This window comes from Eurypyga helias, unplaced genomic scaffold (assembly GCF_000690775.1).
Source record: "Eurypyga helias isolate BGI_N326 unplaced genomic scaffold, ASM69077v1 scaffold10394, whole genome shotgun sequence".
Classification (NCBI taxonomy): domain Eukaryota; kingdom Metazoa; phylum Chordata; class Aves; order Eurypygiformes; family Eurypygidae; genus Eurypyga; species Eurypyga helias.
The window spans coordinates 69,688-81,994 of record NW_010244365.1 but is presented as its reverse complement, the minus strand read 5'-3'; the positions used below and the strand labels follow the sequence as shown (position 1 = coordinate 81,994).

Genomic DNA, 12,307 nt, shown 5'->3' with positions numbered 1-12,307 from the left:
TTACAGTTTTCAACACCTGTTTCTGGCAGCGACAATAGTTTCAGTACTTGCTTAATTTCCACAGAACAGAAGTGTACCCCACGCAAAGCAAAAGATACATTATGTGCATATGCCCATGCAGAATCGCCACAGCCAGCACGAATACCGCCACCATTATATGTATACAGCCACACAATACTCCCTTGCAGAATTAGGAAAAAAAAATGTGTATTCTAATATAAGTTGTGTTACTGGCTTCAGGTATTGGACATTATTAAATGTTTCAAGGCACTTTCCACAATAAGACATTAAAAAAGTTGTTTCTAACTTTGCCAAACTAACTGCTTGTTCTAAAATTTTACGTGCTGGCTGTCTGCCCTGAAGTGGGGCTTTTTGGTGGTGGTTTTTTTTGTTTTGTTTTTAATTTCAGCCAAAATCCTCCTCCAAGAAGGAGACCACAGAACATTTTGTTGGTTTGCCAAAATAGCATTCTGGCAGCCTTTACTCCAACTTGAGCACTCTATGCTTTGGAATAGGAATTTAAAATCTGATGAGAGGTCGTGGGGGAGGAGAAACGAACCCCAGGAAGCCCAAGCTACAAGCCTTCGGGAGAAACATAAAAATAACAGCGGAGTTTCCACATGCTTAACGGAGACTTTATGATTTCAGAAGCTAAAAGCTTCAAAAAGCGTGTCTCACTGAGCACATTCTCTTCCCTCATGGCTCCCAACATTCATGTGTGCATATAACGTCTTTGGAAAACAAATGATTACGCTTCCTTCAAGCCCAGGGTTACAGGTAAACCCAAGGTTCCCAGCAACCACATTCACAGCAAATGCTGCTGCAGCCTGGGGTGGACAGTAGAAGGAAACATCCCTCAGCAGTCCTGCTGATGCCAGCCAGCTGTCCAAGTCAAACACAGAGGAGACAGACTTAACCAGGATAACTCCTTACCTTATCCATTGTAAAACTTGCAAATGAACAAGGATCCTACTGGCAAAACCATCCATCGCTACCTGACCCCAAATTCATTACGACACTAGATCCGTCCTTTCTACTATGTGAGGCCCGAGTCCCATAGGAAAACATGTTATGGCATGTGATCTTGTTACCAAAGGTCAAACCACACATCTGCAACTACGGTTCCATCTTTCTGTGTTTTCCAGCACCTGAGTGTCTGACTCTGCAGCTCTAATATTTTTTTACTGCAGGTGGGTTTGTGTCTAATTTCTGAACGAATGCAATAATCCTGTCAAAATAAGAGTTTTATCAAGAGCGACAAACAGTTTTGTAGAGGTAAGATTGCTCCCAGATTCCCAAATCCCTGAATAACCGACAAAGTAAAACAGTTTTCAAAGAAAACTGAAAGGAGAACAGATCAACCAGTACCGATTAATGACTTTCCTATGATGTTACTAATGTGTTAAAATATAATGTCCAAGTTCTCAGAAGATTATTGACAGACTTGAGCTAATTCAAGCACGCAATTTTGTTACCCAAAGGCGTATACATAAATGGATCTACATCCGAAATAGGAATGTAAATGTGTAGTTGACCACTACGCCTGGTGCCTGCAAGTGAGTCTGAAGCCAAGTGTGTACCTGTACTTTTCCAAGACCAAGGAGATGATGAATGGTTAAGGTAATACATATGCAAATGAACTACCACCTGCATTTCACAATAAGAGCTCTTGAAAAGCTTGGTTTTGCAAAATAGTCTGTAGAAAACCAAGCAAGTTAAAAAATAAGACCACTTAGCACAAGTTTTTGGTTAATTGTGTGTGTATTAGAGCACATCCAAACAAAAAGCAAATAATCATACAGAAACTATTTACCAGTATAGATTTTTTTATTTCTTTTCAAAATAACATGGTTTGTTTGGATTTAAAATACTTCAGTAGTTACCTAAAACAGATGTACACTTTGTTAGAATTTCTGGTAAGTGCTGCTCTCGAGTTCTGAAAATGTGTGACAGAATAAAAGAAAATATAAAATTGAGTTAGCAAAATACAATAACAGAGCTTTACAAGAGGGACACGCATTATATGTTATTTTAACTTAGTCTATCAGGTAAACATGCTGTAACAGCTCTCCACTTAGAAACACATGCCTATAAACTTAATCTGCAACCGGAATCCCAGGAAAAATTCACTACTGATCAACGCAAGTCTAGTAGGTCCAAGGGGAAAAAAAAAAGAAAATCCATCTCAAGCTGTGTTTCTTCATTGAACACATCTTCCCTTTTTCCATAAAGTATTAATTTTTAATTTTAATAGATCACTATATATAATAAAATCACTATATAACATTCTCTTACTATTCAAGAATAGGTTTAACTAGGTCTGTAGCCGTAATGTAAGTCATTTTATATGCAAACAGTTAAGTGTTTCATAAAAAAAATATTTATTTATTGCATCTAATGAAAAAAAAATTGATGGTTCTTAAAAAAAAGAAATCACTGTCTGGCTAATTGCCAAACAATCCCCTCCTCTGGCTTGCTTTTTCAAGAATTATCAAAAAACCCTGGATCTGCTGTGATCTAGACAACCAAAGATGATCTGTCTGTACGGGATCGGGATGCACAGTATTTGATTAAACCCACATACTTCTCAAACGAGCTGTAAGGATAAAAAGATGTGGTTTGTTATCATGTCCATTTTCAAAGGACAGCTCACAAGGTTTCCTCCTCGCGTAAAAACTGGAACACAGCTGAGAAGTCTTTCAGGGCATAGCCTTTTGCACACATCATCCTGTAGATCTGATGTGCCTGGGATCCCAGAGGAACTGGTGTCTTTGTGTTGGTGGCAGAAATCTGGGCCAAGCCAAGATCCTGTGGGGAGGGAGAAGAGGGAGGAAGGCGGCAGAGAGGAGGAATGGAAGGAAAGTAAAATGAGAAAAAGACAGGGGAGAAACAACAAGGATATAAATAGCCACGTACATATTATAGGTTATTTGGCTTCCATTGTGAAGAGAACTTTACTGCCAACAAATACAATAGTCTAGCCTTAAAATTTCAGTCCTGGAAGAAGGGAGTCTTATTTAGCCTTTCATTTTTGAAACAGTAACTCAATGTTAATTCAACAGAAAAACCCCAAACTTTGCAAGACATGCAACCTCCTTCCGGGCAGGAGGAATTTTAAGATTCTAGATCACTATGTAACCTGGTAGCAATGCTCAGACTCCTTTTCCCCACTTTGTTATGTCAACTCCAGAAATAAAATTCCCCTGTCTATTCACTTCAGCATTTCATATAAGTTCTAATGGCATCATTGTCTTGTTTGGGCAAGAGGCCATGTTTCTTTCTACAAAGAGGTTAAAAAACAAGCAGGAGGGATTTGAATAACAATAAAATTGAAGCCATTTAGCCTACATACATTTACTGTAATGTGCCCAGTTGATAGCAAAATGAGAGGCATAGGCCGCTTGCTGAATACAAACGGTTTGCAGCCTAACTGGAAGGATGTATTAAAGAAGGGGACTGTTCTGGGTCTGGTCAAATTTTCTTTAATGACTGAGGATAAAGGGTTATAGAGAATAATTTTACTGTGTTTTTGAACACTAGATTTGGGGGAAAAAAAGAGGGGAGGTTGCAAGGAGGGTGAATTTGAAACCTGCCCTCCAAGAGTCCTTGGTCAACTACATCTATAATCTGAAATAAATAGGACAGAACTCGAGGGCAAGTAGCAGGTACTATGACTGACCACAGTGAGCTAGAAATAGCCAGCTGCATGCATGCTGGACAGAAATGACAAGCTGGGGTGGAGGATGTCTTGAATTCTAAGCTGAATCAGACATGAAATCAGCCCAAGAAGGAAAAGCTAACAAGGGCCTGGATATATAAACAGATCTCTAGTCTAAGTGTGGAAGTAATGCCTGTGCTCAAAGTTGCCTTTATAAGGTCTTGCTAGAGAAATCAATTTTGCGGTCCGTATTTCAAGAAAGTTGCAGAAGAACCTCTCAAGCATTATTAGGAAGTGCCTAGATTTTCTGTCCACCCAGGACTATTGTACTTTATAGAATTTGCTGTGTTTTTATTATTTTTTACATAACAAATCTTTGATACAGGAGGACTGAGAGACTAGTACTGCTGAAAGCACCTTTGGCTTCTCAGAGATGACTTACAAGACAGGTCTTTACTTTCTGTGTGTCTGGATTTGAATTAGCACAAGGAAATTCAAGATCTTACTCTACTCTCTAAATGTCACTCCGATCTGTAAATCGGCTCTATAAAGGTCATTCTGATACAAATCAGAATTATAGTTACTCTTCCTATTACCCTTGAATGACTTCAAGATCTAGGAAAATGGGAAAAACATAGGTATGAGATGTCACAGGACCCAAAATATTCTTCATCTGCATCAGGGCAGTTCATTCCTTCCTGTCTAGCAATTCTTTTGAAAGATGGATGACCTGACAAATGTAGGAACCATTACTTTACCCTCACAATAAGATATTCCATGACATATTCCCAGTGTCTTCGAAACCCTCTTTGTGAAACCTGTTTCCGTATTATCCACTTTATTCAACAAAGCTTAAATCATGTAATGGAATAGCAGAATGGCAAAATCATGGAACTCCAAATTAGTGAAGGTGCTTGGTTTTGGTAGTGGTGATTGTGATCTATCTCTCTTTGAAGGGGCAGTCACAGAAGCAATCCCTGAAAATTCTGAGTAGGCTGCCAGCACAAATACAATTTCATAAAGCAGGTCTGCTCACTTCAATAATGAAACTCTGGCTCCAGACAGTTGAAACAACAGACAACATCTCAGTAATTAAATGGGCAAGGACTCCTGACTCCAAAGTGCAGGAAGGTTGTTTTGGTTTTTGAAATTCCATTGTACAAACTAGAACTCTGAAGGAAAAAAATGCAAAATGTAAGTTTTGAAGTATTTTGCACCTTTTATCTTGAGCTTGGTGATTCCTCGAGTGAAACAATACAAAACAGCTCTGAAAGAAATTTGCCCTTTGCTGACCTTTTTGGAAAAGAAGAAATTGGACCATAGTTCAAGGCTCCTCTCATACTCTCCTGCAACTGACAACATCTTCCAGATGTTGCACTGTAGCATCTTCTAGCCACTTTTTCTCAGCTTGGAATAGGGAAACAGATTCTCTTTCAGAATCTGCATCCAATGCTCACTTTGGAAATGTTCCTTACATTTATTTTGCAGTTGATGTAAACGAAACAGCCACTCGGAATAAAGCTCAAAGGCTGTCTTGATATGAATCAAGAATAGTATGATATAAATCAAGCCCTTTTCAGTATTCAAAGAAGACATTTAATTAGCAACCATGCTGTGAGTGAAAGATGGAACCTCTGGCCTGCAGTGCCTCGGACACAAAGATGGTGAGGGGAAGTCAGCTAGCTTTTTTTAAATGCAAAATCTTTAGAGCAGGTTTCACATTAAATGACTAAATTCTTTATTTCAATATCAGATTTCAAGATTGAAGAGCTTTTCAAAGGTGTTTGACATACTTTTCTGTCCCAAACACTCCGGCTTTATTTAAGACATCCATTGCTGACAAAGTATTTTTAAGAAAGCCTTTAACTTCTACCATATCCGATATGCGAGCAGAAACTTGAAGTTTAGTAACTGTGTTCCATGACTGTGTTACTGAGTCACTCTTAGATATTCTCCTTGTGGAGTATTTTCTTCTCAACCTCAGGGTTGTACCTACCTCTTTCTTTTGAATATACTTTTTTCTTAAGTGGCAAAGGCATGCTTTGTATTTTCCAGAAAAACAATTCCCCACCTCAAACAATTCATGATATGTCACATATCAGGATGAAATGAACAGTAGAAAAAGTCTTTCCATAAACTAAGGATCAGTGTCTTAAATAAGGTCACCATTGCACCAAGTAATACCCTGACATCATCAGCTGTCTTGGCTACTTACTCATATAAGTCATCTTCTGCCTACATAGAATAACATAGCATTGTTCAAGAGGCATGAGAGGAATTTAGTGTCTTTCCTTCTTACTGAGGATTCCAGCCTAAAGCAAGCAGTCTCCAGGACAGGCGTAGTCAGCAGAGGTGAACAGCAATTGCAAGTCTTTCTGAGGAACTCTCCTCTTGGTTATAACCTCTTTATAACCAAAAGCTGGCAATTTCAACAGGCACAAGCCAGGCTGCTATTTCTCCACTGAAAGGAAGATCTTTCAAGGCAGCTTCCAGAGGAGATGAAGGTTCCTCTTAGAAGCAGACCAAAAGAAAAAAACCCTTTACAAAGAAATTTAAAGGGGAGGGGAGGAAATACGTGCCCCCATCACATTTATACTGTGAGATTATCCTGGACAAGAGTAAGTTACGAACCATGAGAACAGAGACTGCAGTGTGAAACAGGGCACAACAGGCAGAACAGACTCTGAAAACAGCACACAAGATGGAAACAAGAGCTTTGGGGCAGGGCCAAGGTCAGGTTGCTTAGGTCTAAAAACTCAATAGCCCTGGCAAACTCAAAACAATAACCTATCACATGGCCAACCACTGAAGGGTTTTGAGCCATGCAGCATTAGCAAGATTTTTTGGTGCTACCACATGTAAAACACTCTGGACCCACTCTGGACAGAACTTCGCTAATTCCACCGAACGTGCACACTCACCACTTGACATAAATAACTGCAAACTGACAGGAACAGTATCGGTAGGCAGGTATTACATACTCTGTGTGGCAATATCCGAGTTTGATCACCAGCTCCGAGAACGTTATTTTAATTTTAAGTGCTTAATTTCCACTGTACGTGGAAGAGCTGAAAATGGCCAGAATGCCTAACCAGTTGGGGGCAATCATAAACTGCTATGCCTAAAACCTCTCCTGTATGAACTCAAATGCCCTCATCAGAACAGTATCCCCATGAAAATAATATTCAGTGTGAAATTATTTCCTTCACTTACAGGCTTAGAGGAGAGATCACTTCCAGGGCTGGTTTTATAATTTACCTTAGGCAATCAATGTGCTAAATGCAGAAGTAGTTCAAGAGTCAGAGTTCTATCGCTCCTTCCTGCGACTTTGTGTCCTCATCAGTGGGATGAAGAGCCCTGACCTCCTTGCCTACTTTCCTCTGGCCTCTAAGAGCTTCGCTTTCCTGACCACAGAGTGACTCAGGACAGTGCTTTTCCTAGAACAGCCAAGAGCATGGCAGTAAGTGCACTCTCCTGGGATGGGATAGCTGTAGGTTACAAATTCTTCATGCTGAGAAGGACCTAAACCCCAGATCTCCCACTTTGTGGACAAGTAATTTAGATTACTAGGTTACTAAATGTAAGAAGCACTACTTCTGCTACCAACAAAGACAACTCAGGAGAGCTTACAGCATGGTGCAGATGCCTGCAGAAAATCAGTCAGTGGGGGTGTGTGCTGAAACCTATCTGCTTTTTGCACTCCAGATGGCCCAGAGCACAAAGACAAGCACATAAGCAGTTGTCTTAGCAAGGGAGGGGATGACCAGTAGCACAGTTTAAAGTATCTGGAAGAGATTGGTCCCAAAATCTTAGATGTTTATGTCACTATTCACACCTAATTAGATCACCTGGATTTCCCAGAATTGGTCTCTTGAGTTTAGGCCTTGAAATCCTAGAGCAGTTATGCAAGAGGCACCTAAATGGCTAGCTGAACGCTTGCCATACACACAAGTCCATCAGGACTCCTGGATTAAGGCAGAACTCAAAAAGACAGTGCATATAATCTCACTGAGTGGCTCAGCAGTAATAGTGGCTAGAAAGAGGCTGGAGGCTATGGAAAAGCCCCCTACTCCACTCATTAATTCAAAGCTACAGTAAGTGGTTGGGTTTCCCTCTGCTCATGCGCACATATTTCCCTGTAATCACAAATTTTCACCAAGAAGTATGTTTGTTAGATGCCCAGAGAGAAGCAACTGCACATATTTCACATGTAAGTGTTACATACCTTAGCCATGAGTGTTGTTCCAAAGCCACCTTGATAATTATTAGCAGATGGGACTCCTTCCATCACTCCAGGAACAGGGTTGTACGTGTCGCTTGACCAACAGCGACCTGAGCTCATATTTAGGATTTTGGCCAGCAGCTTTGGGTCAAGGCCTAATCTGTCAAAGGTCAAGGAAGAGAAGTGTTAATGTCAAAATGCACAAGACATGGGTGACTTGTTTTACATCTTAGCACTCTACCATCATTTCTCTCCCTTTATTATACATCATGAAAAATGACAGAGTATTGATATTGGGGGTAGGGATGCTGTATTTTAAATTAAAGAGGATCAATCCACCATTTAAGCAGTAGGTTTTCAGACTTTTTTTCCTTTTGCTCTAAGCAAATCCCCTTCACCTAGCAATTTTGAAAGTGCAAGCAAAATAAAGGTCCCCTCAGAAAAAGCAGTTCCCTTGTATTTCATTTACTAAAAGGCATTCTCTGTTCTGCTACCTACTATGTCACATACTTGTTCTTCATATCAAAATTATATTCTCTAAAGCTGAACAAAGAAAGAAATTCACAAGCAAGTGTGGCAGCGTGAAAGTACACGTGTGATGTGTTTATATGTGAATGCTAGTGCATTTTTGATGTAAGCAAGACGATGCAAATGATTCTGCTCTAATAATGTAAGTAAAAATGTTACATTTCTCAAAATATATTACTATTGCATACATCTGTACATTCTTCGCTGTTATTAAATCTTCATTATATACTCCTGCTTATGTGGCAAGTCTGCCTCTCACTGTGACATATGTTATCTATTTGCAAACATATATTATAGTTCTGGGTCAACTGTTGATAAGGTTACTGATCCCGATAAAACAAAGCTTGTCCAGGTAGAAACATCATTTGTTCTAACACAGAGCTGATGGCATAAACTGCTGCTCACTGTAGACCCTGAAAGTTCTTCAGTACTGTAGGTAATTAACACTCTTACGAATTCACATTCATGCTGATTTTAAGTTGCAATGGTAATTTAACACCAATTGCATTTATACCAACAAGGAGCAGCAGCAGTTTATCTGGCCCTGTACACATGTTCAGTTATGCTCATGACAAACAAGAAAGCAAGGGACTTATCTCTAGTGACAATCCATCATGAAGAAAGGACATTTTAGTATGGTTCTATCACAACTTTCTATGAAGGTTTTTTTATAGAAATTAACACTCTATATATTAGCTCTTAGACCACAGACTTTTTGCAGATCCCCATAGCTATGGTGATCCTAACATCATTTCGTGGTGCTGTTACATGCAAGGTTTCAATTTGTAGATGAGAAAAGCTTGTAACCACTGGAATAGTGGCTAAAATATATGTGTATTTATTCCAGTAGGCATTTTGGATTTGAAAAACTCCATTGAAGGCAGCGGGTCCTACAGCATGGTTCCTATTCCCATAATGGCATGTGTCTCCTGCAATTCTGCCCTCCTAATGCAAAGCAAGATCATATTCTGTACTGCAAAGGTAGCTTTTTAGCATTATTGCTGTACAGTCTTACTTATAACTTGATGCAGCAGCCACTGGAATTTAGTGGAAAGTCTCCTGCTGGCCTGAATGGGATCAGGCTTTATTCTCGTCCACATTTTTTTCCAACTCTCCGACTCAACTGAATGCTTTCAACAGCCATTTATCTAAAAAAAGGGTAGCATTTTCCAGCACTGGTATGTTTTCACAGTATTTTAATTGTACTTTTATCTTGATCAAAGTCTTCATCAAGAACCACTCTAAATAACTGCCTTAAATGTTGTCATCCAAAAACCCCCACATTTGGAGCAGACACCGCCTGAGCTTTCAAATAAACAGAGGTTGCTTTTTTGGCCAAAACAAATCTCTTGGCTTGTTTGTTCCCTTATCATTGTTACATCCAGATCAGTATTTTTAGCAATGTAGTGCCTGCTTGTGCCATATCTAGCTGCCTGCAGAGGCCCGTAATTACAGCTGTGAGTATACCGCAAGACAGAGAGCTTATTATTTCAAAATGCATATAGCCCTCCCGAAAAATGCTGGTTTTACAGTGTTCCAACTACCTCTCCGTGAAAGCATCTTTAAAAGATATATGTGTATTATAAAGATATGTAAAATATTGTCTGCACTAGATCTGGCATATTTTCGCTCCAGGAAAAGAAAAAGGAAGATAGTGTCAGTTTAAATCCCTGCTTCTTCAAACTTCGTTGCTCTTAAACACCATGCGGATTCTCTTCAGGAGACCTGAACCTACTTTTTTTTTTTCTCCTTTGCAGCAAGTGTATCATTAATAAGAGCAAGTTAGAAGTGCTTTGCATTTCATCTTTCTGAGGATTCATCCACTGGTGCATATATAACTGACAGTTAAAATTAGACATATATTAAAATCAGTTACTGAAGAAGTCCTCTGTCTTCCACTGCGCCCAAAGCTTGTAATGGCCTGAAACCAGCTAGAATATACAGTAATTGTCATTCAGTGAGAGTCTATCCTAGAAAGTCATGCTTCAGTGGAGAAGACTGAGTTTCCATTTGAAATCAACAAATTAATCCAAGACAGGTATCTGAAAGGGCAAGTTTAATAGGAAGCAGCTACTGGGCTCTCAACCATGATAAAATGTTATTGCTGTTTCCCTGTAAATTGGCTGGGAACATATGATACTCTCTGCATAAGAGCTCCATTGCTGTTCAAGAGATATACTGCTCAAGCTATCAAAATGATGACAGTCTGCCAGTCCCCATAACAACTTGCCATTGGATCTAGCAAGAGCTTGTGCATGCGCGTGTGAATTTACAATTACCAAAACGTTCTTCTCCCTTATAAGCAGAAAAGAACTCCATGTATTAACTGTACTTATAACAGAGCAAAGACAATTGCTTCCCTCAAATCAATACTTCTTCAATAACATTCCTAATGAACTGAACAGCAGAAATCAGCTATGGACACACATACCAAAAAAATGGTTAAAATAGGATCCTTTCGATCCACTGCTCAAAACTCAGGTTTTGCTGAGCTTTGATAAAACAACATACTGAAATTTTCTCATACTCCTCCAACAGTTCAGTCTGGAACAGACAGAAAAATTGAAACGGAGTCTCACAACAAAGATAGGTGCTGGTCCTATTTTAATGTGTAACAAAAGAAGTAGTTGAACTGTTGAGAGTTCCCCATCTCGAGGTGCTTCAGATAAATACCATATGAATTTGCAAATATTCAAGCAGAACCTTAGGACCCTTCTCCCACAGCTAAAATTGGTGTTTTAACCACGGTTAAGTGCTTTCAAGTGTCTTTACGAACCTTTGCAAGACTTGGCTACAGCCCTATGCTGAAGACAGCAGAGCCACGGTGCTCTTGGAGGAATTACTCTTCAAGGCACTCTTACTAAAATTCACAGTGGGGTTGTGCCCGGAGCCTGCAGCACACGCTCCTCTCTGCACTGATGACTCCCCTTTCTGCTCTCATGTCCTTTCAACTACAGCCCAGAGGTGCTCGCAGAAACCAGATCTAGAGACTGAAACTACATGATGCCTTGGCATCAGAGGGTGAATTTCTTTTACCGTCTGTTCACTTTACGTATCTAAAAAAGCAAGCAGGCACAAATCCATATACAGTAAAATTGCTTAGGAAGCAGATGTATTTGCAGCTTTTAACATAAATCTGAGTGGCACTAGAGTCCCTCCTCGTAGGGGCGACTTTCTCAGCTGTTACAAGTACAAAAGTGATTCTGCAGTGAGGTTATTGCCATAGAGCCCTTCTTGCTCTCCTGGTCCCTTACATCCTAACCATATTAAGCAGCCTTGTCCTATATTGTGTCACCACATAATCCCTTCCCTGAGTCTGTGCAGGCAGTTTGTGAAGGGACTGCAAACTGCCTGACAGGCACCAACTTCCATCTGACCTAAACACGAACCAGTTACCAGCAGTATTTCATTTCCGAGCATTATTTTGCTGGTGTTAGAGACTGTTACACTAGAACTCAGATCTCAGTAAAAGAAAGTTACTGGCACTGCGACGATCAGCAGAAATAGTCTCTGGCTGTGTATAAAACAGTGTCACAATGTTTTATTTCTCATTTGTGAAGTTTACATGTGCTCTCTGTTTCGATCTGACACAGTAAGTCACTACAGCATTCTGTAGTATGCACATTATCCATAAAAGCATCTAGCAAAATCTACTCAAGATTTTTCTATTGAGAAGTTGCACTATCATAATAGAAAAAAAGAAAATACAAAGGAAAATGTGAATTCATTTTCGGAATGTCTGCAACACATTCTAACTTTTAGTAGCAACATACATAAAGCACTGGGAAATTAATGGAAAAAAACCAAACCAAAAGAAGCATTTCAGTGGTCAGAACTCCGGATGGATTTTTTTTTTTTTTTTAAATTAGCTATGGAAACTAAACCAAATTATGTCCAGT

At 39.6% G+C, this 12,307-nt stretch overlaps 1 protein-coding gene across 1 annotated transcript in view; it reads right to left on the bottom strand.

Annotated features, from left to right (window-relative positions):
- Nucleotides 1-1,807: 1,807 nt before the first annotated feature.
- Nucleotides 1,808-12,307, bottom strand: part of HIBADH (3-hydroxyisobutyrate dehydrogenase) — a 76,809-nt gene continuing 66,309 nt past the window's right edge. The window contains exons 6-7 of the mRNA XM_010149722.1: nt 7,884-8,040; nt 1,808-2,808 (exon numbers count right to left, since the gene is read on the bottom strand). Coding sequence (XP_010148024.1) covers nt 2,650-2,808; nt 7,884-8,040 — 316 coding nt within the window. The 3' untranslated portion in view covers nt 1,808-2,649. The remainder of the gene's footprint in view (nt 2,809-7,883; nt 8,041-12,307) is intronic.